We start from the raw sequence: 13649 nt of genomic DNA, 5'->3' as shown, positions 1-13649 counted from the left end.
CTCTTATCTCCTTGTATTTTTCCTTCTCTGCAGAAAGTTTCAAAAGCATCACATCTGTCCGTACAATGTCTTGCATTGTTGTTTTCTAGTAAATGCAACACCTACATTGTAAATATATTAGGGCACCGGGAGTCAAGCTCATCTGGAAAAGGAAAGAAAATCCATGTTTGATCAAGGACTAGACGATCAAGGGCTATGAACCATATGGCCCCATGATCACAGAACACAAGCCCAGGATCGATTCTTTTCTCCAAGAAGGGCTGCACATGAGTCAATTGAACGACAACAAAAAGTAGCTTTAATTTTTACGTGATTTTTTGGTGTTTATTTTGATATCTACAATTATGCAGAGTCCTAAATAAACAGGTTGTCTAATTATTTTCCAGCCCTTTGCATATAAAGGTCTGTAATTTTGTTTACCTGCAAAAAAGCCCACATAATTCCCTTTTATAAAGTTAGACTTCTTTTGATCCAGCATAAGTACTGTAAACATGCTATTCTGTATACAGCTTAAGACTTCATAAGCCAGAATGCATTTTTCATAATTTACTATAATTTGTAACACCTAGGAGCATAAAATGCCATCTGCTTTGTCCATAGCTGCCAGATAGCAGATTCACATTAAAAATATTATGTTGTTATGACTTCTAGTCTATTGGCCTCATTACTCCTTTACATTTCTATGTATTGTCACCATTTCCTTCTACACCGTTAAAATGATTCATTCCTGTTCTGGAATTACTCCCCATTAATAATAGTCCCGGTTCAACATAGGAACAGTCTCTGAATCCAAGGTTTTCTCTCAAAGCTATCTAACATTATCTATCCTAATAATGCTCCACTGCTTCGTGTATTTTTTTAAACTGCTGTCAACTGGCAATGTAGTATTTTGAGTTTTATACTTAAGAGGTGCAGATCACACCTTCACCTTATGTATGAAGAGACGGGCATAACTGCAGTCATTTCTAAGAAAGGAAGAACAGAGGGAATACAGGTCTGCACAGAATTGTTTCTTAACTGAGAATAAACACAGAGATTTTCAAGAAAGCTAGGTCCACTGATTTAGGTACTTTCCTATCTATCTGAAGAAAGCATCAATACGCAGAGCTAAACGTCAAATTGGGGAATGTGTTGGATCATGCTGCATTGGTTATCACGAAACTCAGCAAACTGCACAGCCAGAGAAGGAGGAGCTGCATGGCCACAAAGCACGTACCCTGGGAATGCATTACTGAGCCATTCATCATGAAACTTAAGACTCGAAGGTATTCCAGAAATATAATGCAGTGCACATTCCCTTACAGAACAAGTTGCATTAACACACTGCACAATGCACTGTGTAGGCATTACTTTAATACAGAAACTACTTAACTGCACATTAAAGAATACATCATCCTGTGTAACGTATTAGACTGACCCTGTACTACAATCATATACTTTTTGTCAATGACTGCATTTTGAATATCTTTAACCCAGCCCGAGTTCCTAAATAAAAGTTACTGTTTGAAAAACATATATATAGATATCTCAAATAGTTATTCGTATTCTCATTGTTTTAATGAAACAAACAAATGAGTCTGAAAACTGTTGGCTTTAACGTGATGTTCCGAGTTTTTCTTTTTCTATCTACAATCATATGAAAAATAAAGATTAACCTGAATTTGTGATGGAAGCTTTCAAGAAAATATATTCCACCTGAAACACTTCCAAAGACTTTCCAAAGTGCTGAGCTCATACGTGGTGTGAACAAGAATCCATTACGTTTCCCCAAAACATGCACACCAACTGAAACATGCATAACCTAGTTCTTCTATAAACGAGAACACTGCTTCTGTTACAAGCAATGTCACTAGTGCAATTATCAGCATCCTATGACTTTTGCGTTGGTGTGATGAAAAATTACATTTATGGACATAAAAACCATGTGCCACATACAAACGGATATTTCAACAGACTACTAATAGTCACGTTGCTTCAGGCATTTTGCTTACCTGAGGCGTGTTTGTGATGGGCAGGCAAATTCCTAAGTCATTGACAGTCAGCTGAAGAAAGAGGGTCCCCAAAGCCTGCGCAGAGGTCTGTTGGATTCCGGGCAGCATATCTACTACTTCTTTTGTGGCCATATGAATATCTTTATGTAAAGCCATTCGCTGTTCATTCCAGTTGTCATACGCAGCCTTGTAGTTCAGCCAAAATAGCACAGCTTTATGAAGAAACCAGAAATGCTTAATTGAAATCAACACATACAAAGTAAATAAAAAAAGCACATTCACTAAATAAAGTTCATTTTTTTCATTTGTATGGTTTCTCCATTACTTTAAGACAGTGGATGTACAACAATGGACACACGCACGTATTCAGGATGTAGTGAAGAGGCTCATGCTGCGAAGGACAAGATGGACAAAGCTGATCATTTAGCATCGAAGTTAACACATTAAAACACAGAAAGTGATGCTGTTCTCAGCATTATTCATTTGTGAAGATTTGCAATAGCAACTTCCTCCAAACCATCTGGAAACTGATCACCTCAGCAAATGGAATTTTTGACGTTAGCAATTATTAACCTGTTGGCATGCAGTAGATCTCCTAAATTTCTCAGCTACCTAACATTTTAACATGAAATATACTAAATCTTGAATAATCAAGCCTCTCTGAAAAAAATATATAGCTTCCTCAGTATGAAGACAAATTTGTAGCAATTGTCTCTTCCATACCTCTATCAAAGGCCACAGGCTGAGCAAAAACAATTGGTCTGTTCAAAGTAATGAGCACAGCTTCTCTATCTGATGAGCCACTGATTTCTTCTCGGAGAGCATTTCTTAATCCAATTCTTGTCTTGAAATAGGCAACTTGATGAAAGTCTGAGCCAGCTTCTTCATAAACCTTAAAATGTTCAAAAAATGGGAAGGGGGAGGGGTTTGCAGCAGGGAGGAGTTCAAGGACAGGGGAAAAAGTAATCAAATTACTGCATTTGACAAAATGTAAAATTACAACAAGAAGTAAAGATCTCTCCTTTCCCCTTTTTCTCTTCCAGCCAGAGTTCCTTTGAGGATATTCAATTTTCTCACATTAAATTGTGATCGCAGTGTTATTTTCCTTATTTATCATAAAATGTTAACTAAAATAACTATTTATATATCCAGATCCTCTATTGTGACAGTACATTTAGAGGTTCTAAGATTTGTATTGGTTTGTTTCTAGGCATCACAAAATATTTTCGTATCATAGAATTAGTGATTCCAGGTAACAGTGGGTTTAAGAATACAAGAGAGACACCTGTCAAACTAAGGCAGACAAACTAGGTCAAAATGCAGGTCTAGCCAAGTTTGGATCTTGTCTGATCTTATTATTTTATTCATGTACCCTAAAAACAATAGCAATATCAACAAAAATTTTGAATTTGACTCAGTAGCAAGGCCATTACTGTTGCAAATGGCTTGTAAGTTCTAAGATATTAATAGCAGAGGGGCGGGGGGGCAGGCCCATGCTTGGCTCCTTCCATCTTTTATGCATGTACACTGGCCTTCATAATGAAGGCTTGCTAATTCTTCTGAAAAGTCCGCTTCAGTCCCTTCTTGACTCAAGTGAGAAAATTTATTTTGAACGACTATTTAACAAAATATGAGAGCATATTCAGGAAGTAAATTTCCACAACTGTGTGCTGCAGAATGCTTAAACCTTTATAAAAAAAAGAAAACAAGCTGAAAAAACCAACCAAAAAAACCCCCTCAAACAAAAAACCAACACCCTCCCCAGCCCCCCTACACTTTACACCCACTCCACAGCCAGATCAGAAAAAAAAACAGTGTGAGACAGCCTCTTAGTTATGTGTTTTTTTTAATCACACACTATTAAGACCACCACATGCAAAGATGTTGAGCACTAACCTGATGTTTAACAATCTGTCCTAGTGCCAGATTTAAATCCACCTGGCATTTCCCAAACAGTTTGAGGTAGCTGCTACTTCCAGGCATTGCTTTGGTTTGCAGTCTGTTTGAGAGTTCAAGTTCTATCAATCCAGTTTCAAATCTCACAGCACGCATTGAGGGAGTTGTAGCTGTCACTTGAATTCCCTAATGAATAAGGAAGGTACAAAGTTATTAGGATCTGGTTCAGAGACAAAGAGAAGGGAAAAACCCCCCAACAAACAAAACAACAAAAACCCCTTTTCACTGTGCGGCAAAAAAAGAGGACATAATCGTTTTTCACAATGCAATGCCACTAAGCTATTTTAAAAGATTACAGGAACCAAACTCAAGGTCTTTTTCTTCATGCAGAGTACTCCTGATTCAATAAGCTTTGAGGTAAAAACCCGAAAGCCATTAATAGCATCTAGGACCGCTGTTTTGTCATCATAAGATTACCTTAAACTGTAGGCTCAATGAGTAAAGAAGAATTTTTGGTTTTTCTCCATCAGTTGTGCCATCATGTTCGTTCCAAAGAGGTATTGGCTGCTCCCCTCCTGTACACATTAAATATACACGTTCAGAGTTTTAACAAAGGAAACACTTTAAGACAAATAGATATTAAAAAAGGTGACAGTGAATTAAGCCTCATTTTAAACAGTGACTAGTTGAAGATTTAGAAAAACAAATATAGGTTGAAGATGGAAGACATTGGGGCAGATTCAGCTTGTTACATACAGTTAATAGCTCTCTACTAAGGTTCAAGGCAGAGAGTCATGTTCGTCCCTCCTGGGAAACTTTCCACAGGAAGGCTCAAAGCCTGTAACGAGTAACACCTAGTTTTCAAAACGATATTCTTTGTCTCCTGCACCAATGTATCTCCTAATTACCTGACAGTAAAAATTAAACACTTGACTGAATACTGTGAAAACTGCATGAAAAGAGGAATTGAAATGATATCAGTATTTTTCAGTGACAGGAGGAAAGAGTATTCTGCAGTTATTTTATTTTTGTGTTTACTTCCTCATTCTGGCACATTTCATCCCAAGTTACATATCCCCATAGGCTCTAACCTGAAGGAGCAATCATGGTTTAAATTCTCCTTGAAATTTGATCTATATTCAATCTTAGTTTATAGGAATGGCTTGCTGCTGGAAAAGGCTAAGCCATTAATTCTCTCCATATATGCCAATTCTTCTAATTACAGTTATTTGGTGCTAAGAATAGGCAGTTAAATCATGGATTAAAAAAACCCCAACCAACCAACAACAGTAAATTTTTACCTGGATGTTTTTCTTCTCCAAATAGTCTCAATAACCTCTCTCTCTTTTTGTTGGGTGTCCCCCCCAAATTCTTAACTAGGATCATGTAAAACTACAGCGGTAACCTAAGGGTTCTGAGCAAGAGAACTAACTCGTCTTTCATATATTCTCCACATGCACATTAGAGGCTATTTTTGCAATGACATTTCTTCATGAAGTTTATAAAGCATTTGCCAGTTAAAAAAAAGAAAAGAAAGAAAAGAGATATTACTTTTAAATAAAATTTCTCCATCTACCCTCTCACTTAAGGGAGCATAATTTTCTTGAATGAAACTAAATCAGAAGTTGGATTTGAATCTTTACATAAACCAGTGCAAAAAGTGATATGAGTTTGAAAGCAGACACCAGCTGTCTTTAAATCAACACTGCCCTCAACTTGCAGATGGCATTATTATGAACTGCTCTTTTCATTAAGTAGCTTTTAATCTGCGCAACTTCACCTCAATAATTGGTACTTACCCAGTTTTTATATATGGATAATATGCAATCACTATTTTAGTGCAACAGAAACCATAATTAGAAAAAACACTTTAGTATATTACACTAATTGGAATTTTCAAGCCATGTAAATCACTTTGTTGCAAGCCAGAAGGACACAAGCTGTTTTCTGTCCCCATTGTTCTGCATTCAGCACCCAGACCCATGGATTGCTGGCACCTGACCTTTTTTAATTACCACAATATGGAAGGTCACATTTCAAAAACCATCAGGCTGCTACTTACAATACAAATTTATAGTCTGGAAAAGCAAAGAACCAGCAATGGTAATAAATTCTTCACATAAAAACAGAAGAGAGGTTGAACTCTAGAAACCAAGAAATGTTATGAAAGAAATCTAATACAGGTTTCCCATTTTACCTCTTTATGCTCCTCTACAAAAATTGTTCTAATAGAATAATGACAGCTGTTGAAGGTTTATTCTTCCCCTAAGTGTTTTCTTACTACCCAATGCTAATATATTTTTGCCTGGAACAAACATCAGCGTGTTTAAAATTTGTTTCTCCTTATCCTTCAGGGATTCTGACATTTTCCATTTTCTCCACTGTATCTTCTAACTCCCTTGAGGGCCCATCATCTGGACCTGCACATTTCTTGCATGTACGTTTGTATGCATGAATATATATACACACACACACACACAGAAGTATATGAAAGGGGTGTGTACATGCACACACAGACACTCCTTTCACTTAGTTACCACTTTTTAGTTTATCTTTCCTCACGATGTTTCCAACTAGTAAGGAATCTTTCCACGAAAAATTAGCTGTATTTCTGTAATAGCCTTTTGGGATAACTCAAAAAGTGTTAAAAACAAACTACTTGACATTTCACCTGCTTTTGAACATTCATTCACATTTGTCATGCTGTAACATTCTCTCTCAAACATACATCCTTCTTCCTCTAAAAACATGACTAATAAAATTCATATTCCCTTTACTTCCCCTGGTTATTTTACTTTCTTTTTGACTTTTTTAATTATTATTTCTTAATAGTCAGGCAATACTTCTTATTAATTATTGCTTTTCCTTTTTCTAATTCATTTACTGTTTATCCCCATCTGCCAATTCTTATTTTGACCTAAAGAACAACAAAACACTTCTACAGTTCTTTACTTACTTGCTTTTCAGTTCATCTCCTCATCCGTCATGTAACATCCACAGTAAATTATACTCCTTTTTTTTTTTTAAACTACCAAACAATTACTGATGTGTCAAACAAAGCTTCCAGCCCTTACATTTCCCCTCAGAGTAGTCACATATCAGAAAAAATAGTATCATTTTGTACTATTTTTTCCAGTGCGTAGGGTGATAGAACTCGTTTGCTGAGTGAAATATCATTGCACGGCACAAGTTACCAGCTTTTTGATTTGCTTTCAGTTCTTGAACACAGACCAAGTCTCTAACAGTAAGAACTAGAAAGTGAGTTATCTATTGATCTATTTTTAAATGCTGCGCAAACTGTGATTCAGTCAGATAAACAGTTTTTTATGTAAGAAAACAAACGTTTTGTAACTTTGGCTGTCTACTCAAACAGATGAACGCACAATTCAGTATGCAATTTCCATTGCACACTGCAAAAGAGACAGCACTGAGTGATTTTGCAACTGTTCTCTAATTGGGTTTTTAATGACAACGCTATTTTTCTTCTGAAGTTTTTGAGACTAGAAGCCAGCCTAAATGACAGAAACAGAGCAGTCATTTCTGCAGTATAGAGCATGTTACACAAAACAATCTAATGAACAGCCAAATGTCTTTTTCATACAGTTCTGAAACACGTTCTCTGCAAAGAATCGAAGAGCTAGGAATCAGAAGACACTACATAATACCAATATTGACAGTATTTTCCCTGGACACAGCTGTTTTCCTTTAAAAGAATACACTGACGTTATTTTACAAAATGCAATATCACAATCTACATTTTACAGGTGAACAAAGTGAATACAGAAAGTAACCCAGCCAGAGTCATGTCATAGACAGACACAGAGGCTAGTGTCCAGAATGACAAACTACCCTGCTTCCCAATAAAACGTCTTGTTTCTGATAGAGCTAGAAAAATTTCCAGAGCTTCTGTTATTACTTCAAACTCCAGCTCTGCTGCTTGCTTCTTGCTACTGCTTGGAGTGCTAGATGCGAAATTAATAGCCGATCCCGAGAACTATATAACGTTGCCATCAAACAAGGTTTAAGGATCTTACTTAAAGTTGGTTTTAAGTGTTCTGCTTACCTGAAACCTTCTGTATGACTTCATTTACTTCCTTCATGAACACTTTTTGCACAAATACTAAATGATTTAAAAGATCGGTTGTGAGATTATGTTCGAAGGAACCAACCTGCAGAAATATAAAGTTTTAGAACAAAACTTTAGAACAGTTACCATACCTATGTTTTCAAAACAATGCATTTTTAGTTTTCAGGCAGATCTTTCCAAGTGCAATCATATTGTTATTGGCATAAAAATGAACATTAAATACGTAAAATGCAATTTTTCTGCTGTGAATGCCTATCAGAAAACTGAAGGACATACACTATTATATGAAAAAGTTTACTCTTCTGCTTAAGTTTATCTTAGACAATAAAATGCAGGATTTGATTAAGGTTCATGGAAGTATGCGAAATGCTACTTAATTCCAGATAGTAAATCATTATCAGAACAAAATAGAACTGAGCTGTCAACCTCTAAAAGTGCATTATTCTAGTTACTGTAGATGAACAAGTTTACCGATATCTTCAGTGGTAAACTTATTATGTGTCCAATCTAATCTTAAAGAATATTCCTAAGGAACCAGAGTCTGCCTAAGATTGTTTAAATTTGCCATTAAGATTTTTTAAATAAAATTAAAATACAGATATTTTCTAAAACTACTTGGACTTGGCTTTTGCCTTTGCTAAGCAACCCCTCCCTTTTGTTTTACATGCTGAACAAATTCCAAGACCCTAGGGTTTTTCTTCAGCCAGGAAATAATTCAAATGGGTTGAACAAAGAGCACCACCTAATTAAACTTCTCCCATAAAGATGCAAACATCAGAAGTCTCAATTACAAACATGCTAGACTATTTTTCTGACTAAAGAAATAGTTAGTAGAAAAGCCCTGCTTTTCCCCACCAGATAGGTTTCTTCTAAGCAGCATCACTTTTCTCTCTGTGAAAAGTAACTGTGGAAGTTGGTACACAAATAGAACTTGTGAGTAGAAAACACTGTGTCAAACAGAAAATTTTGTATCATTTACTAAGGTTATATATAGCTTCTCCTATCTATGGAGCCGTCTAATAATGAAAAAATAAAATGGTTTTAAAACAATAAAACTGTTTTTAAATTTTTCAGTATTTCTTTTTGCAAAATATACGGCATTATCTGATGTGTTAGCGTAAGCTTTCAGTTTTAAAATTAGACTTTATTTGAATCAGCAGCACAATATCATAATCTACTTTTGTCTACTTCAGTGATGAGAAGTATTGTCATTCCAAAAAAAGTTTCTAAACATATCTTCCTTATTTATTTGCACAAAATAACATGTTAAAAATCCTCCAATATAGTGGTCTTGACTGCTGAATATGTTGGCTGCTCATCAAACTAAAGACTGAGAAAGTTCTATTTCAGTGTCACGCAATTACAAATGCTATATTTGGATCAACCTGTAAACCTCAGAGTTCTGGAGTAGGCAGATTATTAAAATAATATGAAGATGCACATACAGAAATGTAACAGAATGGCAATAACTCAACAAGTTATCAAAGACTACCGTCTTCAACACCTACTTCAGCCACACAGCGCAAGTAGTTCCCCTGTAGATAATAGCCTTGCTTAGCGGGTAGTTCATCTATGCTCCAAATTTGGTCTGAGTAGGTATCATGTTCTTCCATGATATATTTGCCTGACATAGTGACAGGAGGAAGGTTGAGACTTGCCGAAGGAGGAATGGTTGACATATCAGTTGCAGAGACTTTTGAAGTGAAGCGCAACCTGTGACTTGGAAGCTCAAAATTAAATCTAGTTTGGGCACCTGTAAAAGGAAGATGGGGAAAGAAAAAGTATGATCTGGCAAAAGAATCTTTTATTTATCCTTAAATTTAAGAACACTTTTGGAATTTAAAAAAAAAAAAGTCTTTAAAATATTATTGAAGTGCCTCTAGAGCTATAAATATCCACCCACGTGATTCCGGGTTTTCTTCATTTTTAAAGAAAATGAAGGCTTCACTGTAATTAGATGGAGAAGGGAGTCATACAAACCACCTCATCTGTACTGAGGCCCTATAAGAGTATTCTCAAGCAGCCTTACGAATCAGAAATTAATTAATCAAGGATCATAAACTGATTTTAACAGTCAGAGGGAAGCTTCCTCGGAGGAAGCTATATATGAATATATACATGTCTTCATCTGCTCTTGTATTTTGCCTCTGGCAATTGTGTCTAACAACAACGGTGTAAATTCTCTATATGGCCCCATCTGATTGAAGTCCACATTCAGAAAAATAAGCCGATAGCAACAGGTTCAAAGCTCTAGCTATAATTCAACAGAAATATCGAGTCCTCTTGGATGCTTCCTCTAGCAAGGCCAAACTAAAAGCCACAATGTTTTTAAAGTTTCAGAGAACTGTTACCTGTCATTCCGTGACTCCTCATTCTTCCCATCTTATATTCCGCCTTTAGAGAGGGCAGGAGCGCTGCTCCAATAGCTATACCATCTATCATTGCACTGAACTTAAGAACTATAGGCTTCTTTTCTAAGCCTTCTGGCAGCTGTGGAAATTCATTTGTTTCAACAGGTGTTTGATTAATACTTGTTGGAGTCTTTTCAGAGGGCAAAGGAGTCGCAACATCTTCTTTGGTAGGCTGGGGCCTATTTACCAAGACAAAGATCAGAAAATACTTTTTGTTACTCTAACATGATATATGACTAGCCTGACTCTCCCACATACGTTCAAAGTAGCAAAAGCCCGTAACTGGATGGCAACCAGTGGCATTCGGAAGCGCCGCGGCAAGCAGCACTTACGCAGTTGATGGTTGCCTGATGAGATCCGAAATCTGCTTGGAGAGCTGGTGAGAACTGCGCACCATCATGCTGTGCAGCGTGGCAGGGTGCTGAGGAATGTTGATGCTGATGGCTCCAACTTTGACCACAGCGGCGTTGTTTGTTTTCAACCCTCTCTGGGCACTATACAGGGCCTGGGATTTGGCAATACTGCATTTCACAACAGTTCTAACAGAAAAGGAAATAGGATTTATTTCCACATCTTTCAGAACAGTCACAGTTTTATGATAAAATGGGGTTTTAAGCGTTAGCTGAATTTTAACGTATTCATATAAGTGATTTTGTTTATCAACTACATACACATTCCTTTTTCTTTCACTTTACACACACAGATGCACTACATGCCACAAACAACTACACTACGTTTCAGAGAACTACAAGTCATGCATTGCAAAAATACCTGTTAAACTCTTATTCTTGCATAATGTAACATCATTTCCGTTTATACACACTAGGCTGCACATACACAGACAAAGTTTCACACATGGAAACAAATAAGAGCCTTCCATTTCAGCTCCTTTTCAGGAATATTCTTGAATCATCCTTTTCATAAGACGACTTAGTAAAATCTGATTTTAGCATCCAAAAAGGTCAATGGAGGAAATACTCACTTAGCAATAAATACATAGCAAGTGATAAATGGGTTTGGGAACTAATAACTGACATTTAATTGACACATACTATTCCAAAATATGAAGTCTAAACTTTATTTTAATATTAAGAAGGATATGGTTCACAGTGATTACCCAAGATAAAAATACAACTGCACAAAGCTGACGGTTTTTGATGTCAGAATGAAATTTTGGCATATCAGAATTCACTAAGCTCCTATTAAAAAAGATACATGGGGTAACACCATAATGTTTCTCATCTAAGGTCAATTACTGGAGGGTTACCCAATGGAAGTATATTATGTAGCCAGCACAGAATATTACAGCCTCAAAGAGAAAGACATATGGTTGTGAAGATGCAGTACATTAGCTAAAATGTCTGAAAAACAGACTCCATAAAGTTGCAACATTCAACAAAAGTTTCTCAAATACTAAATTTCAAGCAGCATAACTAAAATACTCTTTGTATCATGATTTAAATAGCTCTGTAGACAGTTTGGTTTCATGGCGAAAGCTACAATATTCTATGAATTCTACTCCCTAAGTAATGTTTCTTCTGCGAAGGGCTCCCTATTCTGATGTTAAAATACCAGCTAGCCCAAAGCATCCCAGGTGTGGAAATAAAAAAAAAAAGGAAAAAAAAAAAGACATCATCCTTCTGCTTATAATGAAGAAATACACAGAACTGTAATGCAACCACAGGCCTATCAACAGCAGATTAATTTACTGAAGCTCTAGAAACATTTTCAGATTTTCACAGCTACGCAAGAGCTACAAGCGACCTAAAGCAGTTATGGATTAATATTTTAGGGTAGGTTGTCAAGTAGAAACAATTTCAAAATATTTGAAGAATTTACACAAATATGAAAGTGGAAACAAATCTTAATTCACAAGTATTTTCAGAAAAGCATTATACAAATAAACATTACTTAAGAAAACGGCAGACTTATTTTAATCCACCTCTTTAAAAGAAAAAAACACGATTATTTCTCTGTTGATGTTTGCTTATTTTCTACTCTCTTCCTGCTACCATTCTGACTGAATTATTGTGAAGCCAATCAAGAGTACGTTTTTTCCCCCATCTATAACACAAAATACTATGTTAGCTATTCAAGCATCACAAGAACAACTTTCAACTTAAGTTGCAAGATCTCTTCCTGACCTGTACCAGACAGACAGCCTCATCTTAACCTATCTTTGTGTAGAAGTTAAAAGTAAATGTAGTTGGAGTTGAAGTCTGTACTGAATTTACAATCAATTCTGAACATGTGAATTCATACCGTCTTAAGCACTTCCTTAATTAAAAAAAAATTACACCAATATAGCTGTTGCTGGAGAATCAGATTTCAGCAAGATTAACCGTACTTCTCTGCTCAGGTATTTCCATATTTCATGCAACAAATGAACTTCACTGTCACTTGTCTGGTCTACAAAAAGCCTACTTCCACAATGGAATGAAATGTAGAACAACTGTGTGACTATACATTTATTTGGAAAGAGCACTGCACATTATATCTCTGCAGTTTGCTTACCTATGGTGATATGCCTATAACAGATCTGGTTGAATATTATTAAAATCATTAATCGATATTTAAGTTATATACCAGCAATGCATTCAGAAGTATTTCTATGTTGTCGCAACAATTCCATAATTAATCACTCTCCTGAAAAACTTGTGAACAAGGTCTTTGTCCCACTACAGAACTGGCTACCAGGCCCCCGCTCAACCTAACAGATTTTTGGGAATGTTAGAAAGAGGGGAGAAAACACGTCAGCAGGAGGCCGTAACAAACACAGGAACTACCACAGTGAGTCAGATGAAAATTCAGGCAGTAGCAGATACTTGGGGCGTAAATAAAGTGATCCTTCCCTTAATTCCAGCCATCAGGTGGTTACTTTTTGAGCCAAAAGCTGTATTGTGTTCATGACTCGCCACCAGACCTATCCTACATGCTTTTGTCCAATCCTTTTAACCATTTATACTTTTGTTGACTGCATCATATGGCAGTAAATTCAACTGTTCAGTGATGCACTACACAAAAAAAGTACTTTCTTTTGCTGGTTTAATGTTGCTACTAGACAAAAAGGAACAATAAACTGAACAACTGCTTATCTATTTTCTTTAGAACGCTTGCAGTTTTACAGTCCATTACCGCTCCTTCCAGAGGTACCATCTATAAGGACATTTTGTCCTTATAGATGGTGACATGGTTGAGTCACCATCCCTGGAAGTATTTAAAAGACGGGTTTGTGAGGCGCTCTAAAAGGTACACACTGGTGGT

The 13649-nt window shown here is 36.3% G+C and overlaps 1 protein-coding gene across 1 annotated transcript in view; it reads right to left on the bottom strand.

Annotated features, from left to right (window-relative positions):
- Nucleotides 1–13649, bottom strand: part of KIAA1109 (KIAA1109 ortholog) — a 123600-nt gene that overhangs the window by 36773 nt on the left and 73178 nt on the right. Inside the window, exons 49-56 of the mRNA XM_009334926.1 lie at nucleotides 10718–10924; nucleotides 10326–10564; nucleotides 9483–9727; nucleotides 7951–8056; nucleotides 4365–4462; nucleotides 3888–4073; nucleotides 2715–2883; nucleotides 1992–2203 (exon numbers count right to left, since the gene is read on the bottom strand). Of these exons, the coding sequence (XP_009333201.1) occupies nucleotides 1992–2203; nucleotides 2715–2883; nucleotides 3888–4073; nucleotides 4365–4462; nucleotides 7951–8056; nucleotides 9483–9727; nucleotides 10326–10564; nucleotides 10718–10924 (1462 nt within the window). The remainder of the gene's footprint in view (nucleotides 1–1991; nucleotides 2204–2714; nucleotides 2884–3887; nucleotides 4074–4364; nucleotides 4463–7950; nucleotides 8057–9482; nucleotides 9728–10325; nucleotides 10565–10717; nucleotides 10925–13649) is intronic.

The sequence above is a fragment of the Pygoscelis adeliae genome, unplaced genomic scaffold (genome assembly GCF_000699105.1).
Source record: "Pygoscelis adeliae isolate BGI_AS28 unplaced genomic scaffold, ASM69910v1 Scaffold31, whole genome shotgun sequence".
Taxonomy (NCBI): domain Eukaryota; kingdom Metazoa; phylum Chordata; class Aves; order Sphenisciformes; family Spheniscidae; genus Pygoscelis; species Pygoscelis adeliae.
Note: the sequence above shows the minus strand (reverse complement) of the source record. Positions and strands in the feature narration are given on the sequence as shown.